This window comes from Monopterus albus, unplaced genomic scaffold (assembly GCF_001952655.1).
Source record: "Monopterus albus unplaced genomic scaffold, M_albus_1.0 scaffold492.1, whole genome shotgun sequence".
Lineage (NCBI taxonomy): Eukaryota > Metazoa > Chordata > Actinopteri > Synbranchiformes > Synbranchidae > Monopterus > Monopterus albus.
Genome location: NW_018128372.1, coordinates 78,853 through 81,064, shown reverse-complemented (window position 1 = coordinate 81,064; position 2,212 = coordinate 78,853). Strand labels below are relative to the sequence as shown.

The 2,212-nt window shown below is 42.9% G+C and overlaps 1 protein-coding gene across 1 annotated transcript in view; it reads right to left on the bottom strand.

The window, feature by feature from the left end:
• The window catches only part of LOC109952758 (sodium/potassium-transporting ATPase subunit beta-233-like), a 7,721-nt gene extending 6,610 nt beyond the window's left edge, over positions 1-1,111 (bottom strand). The window contains 1 exon segment of the mRNA XM_020587987.1: positions 837-1,111. Coding sequence (XP_020443643.1) covers positions 837-927 — 91 coding nt within the window. The 5' untranslated portion in view covers positions 928-1,111.
• Positions 1,112-2,212: the final 1,101 nt, after the last annotated feature.

The following is a 2,212-nucleotide window of genomic DNA, read 5'->3' as shown; positions in this document are numbered from 1 at the left end:
ACTTGCCAGAGTTACAGTAAGTGGAGTAAAACTGGAGAAAGAGTACAACAGAGGTCATATCTTCCCATATCAACCTTTTCATCACAGCACTGCGCATGGCACCATTTACCTAATGCATCAGCATTTTCAGATGACCTCAGAAGGACAAGTAAGAGCTCTTGAACTGCACTCAGTCTCACTCAGCTGGCGCTCCTGCCGCCTCACAGCTCCTGAAGCTCTGAAACATCACGTTCTAGACTGCACTGAAAAACGCTGTGTGACATTGAGAGCAAGTACAAGGACATGCGCACTGACCGCTAATAGAGTAACAAGAGAGGAAAGGTCGACCAAGTTGTATTGTTCGTTAAATTACAGCGACACCTGATCAGAGAAACCCGACACGGATCAATAGTACTCTCTATTTCCGAGTAGGCCCTGTCACCTTGACTCACATTGGTCTATGATGCATTTTTAACCCTTTGCCTGTCCAATCCAAAAGTAGTAATAAGACAACTTGACGTTTCCCCAATAACAAGCAGCAGATGTAGATAAGAGACGAGACACCGCAACGCTCTCTCAATATACAGTATGAACCTCCACTACCTGAACAAGCAAAACCACTGGCACGGAACTATATAATAAACTAAAGTCAACTCATTTGTGTTTCTGAGCTCACACCAGCACAGAAATTGTTAAAAAGCTGGTAGATATTACAGTTACTATAACGCAATAACGAACCGTGTTGCCGGTTTACTCCTGAATGCAGCAAATCAAACAGGTGGTGAGAAACACGAGCCAACCGGCAAGCTCGCTCACGTTACCATTACCATGAACAGGCAGGTAGCAAGAACACTCACACCAACTGCCTCCGGTACGTCCAAGCAGCTCTCCTTTCTCCGAATTCCAGAAAAACTTCTTCCATCCGCCATCCCCTTTATCTGAAGGCATTTTTATTTATGTCCCGTTAGCCGTTCTTCCGCCGTGTGACAATCCGTCGCAGAGATATCCAACCCGGTCTGCTTTTACCTCCCCAATATAAAGCATTTCTCCTCAACTCCGCCCGAAACTCTCAACAATTTACCTAGTAGGAGGGCAGAGCAGCGACGGCCAGTTAGGGAGCGTAGAAGCCGTGCGTAACTCTGACGTCAGGTAGACGGACAGAAAGCCTATAGAGGCAGATATTTAGCGCTATACATCTTGGCTGAGCTTTGCAGTGTGTGCAGGCAGAAAGTTAGTCATTGTCCCCAGGTGTTGTGTAATTAATTCCTTAATTCCAGATTTTAACAGTCATCACAAATTGCCCACAATATGTCATATATAGCCTGTATGTATATAGATGTGCACATTTTTATACATAGGCCAACGTCCATATATACTCAAAAGTTATTTTAGGGCATTGTGAAAGACAATCACAAAGTAGCCATGAAGTGCAATGAGTATAAATGCAATACAAGTCTACTTATCAGTGTATCCATCTATCTAGCTATTCATAGCTGAATATGGGGCCCCATGAAAAACATAAGCCTCTGGGACCCTGAATTCTGACTTTAAACTCAGAAATATGATTTTTTTTTTTAATAGTCAGCTTTAAAGTCAGAATTCTGAAAAAAAGCCATAACTCAGGTAAATGTTTTACAGTGGCCCCAATCCTCTTCCGTACTCAGCAGCTCTCAAACTAAATATTTAACCAGCTCTGAGCCTTCGGATTCATTCAACATGATTGTTCAGGTGAAGTCACTATATGTCAGCAATTACAACAAGGGGCACACAGAATTCCAGATTATAGTGCACCAACCTGCAATTGTGAATGAAGCTGGTTTCTCTAAAACAGTTATTATGGCAAAAGTGATACAATGACTTCACCCCCTTCACTAACAGAATGGAGTTCATTTAGCTGCAGTCTGTGTAGCTCACACTATTTATCTGTTCCCACTTTAACTTAATGGGTGTCCTGTGTTGTTGTGTACAGTGGACCCTTCCTCACAGCCCCCCTTACACCACAGGGATAATAAACTCCAGTCTTACACAGCACTGCCAAGTATACATACAGTTGAGACCTGTCTTCAGCCTAGAATACCCCAAGGGCATTTCTGTGGCCAGTACTAGGGGCCACATGGTGACCCGATTTTTTATCCAAGCCTGAAATAAGAAGTTTTTGATTTGTGCTGTTATCTACAAAATGACTATGATGATTAATAATCCTGCATCACTATACACATGCATGCTGACTACA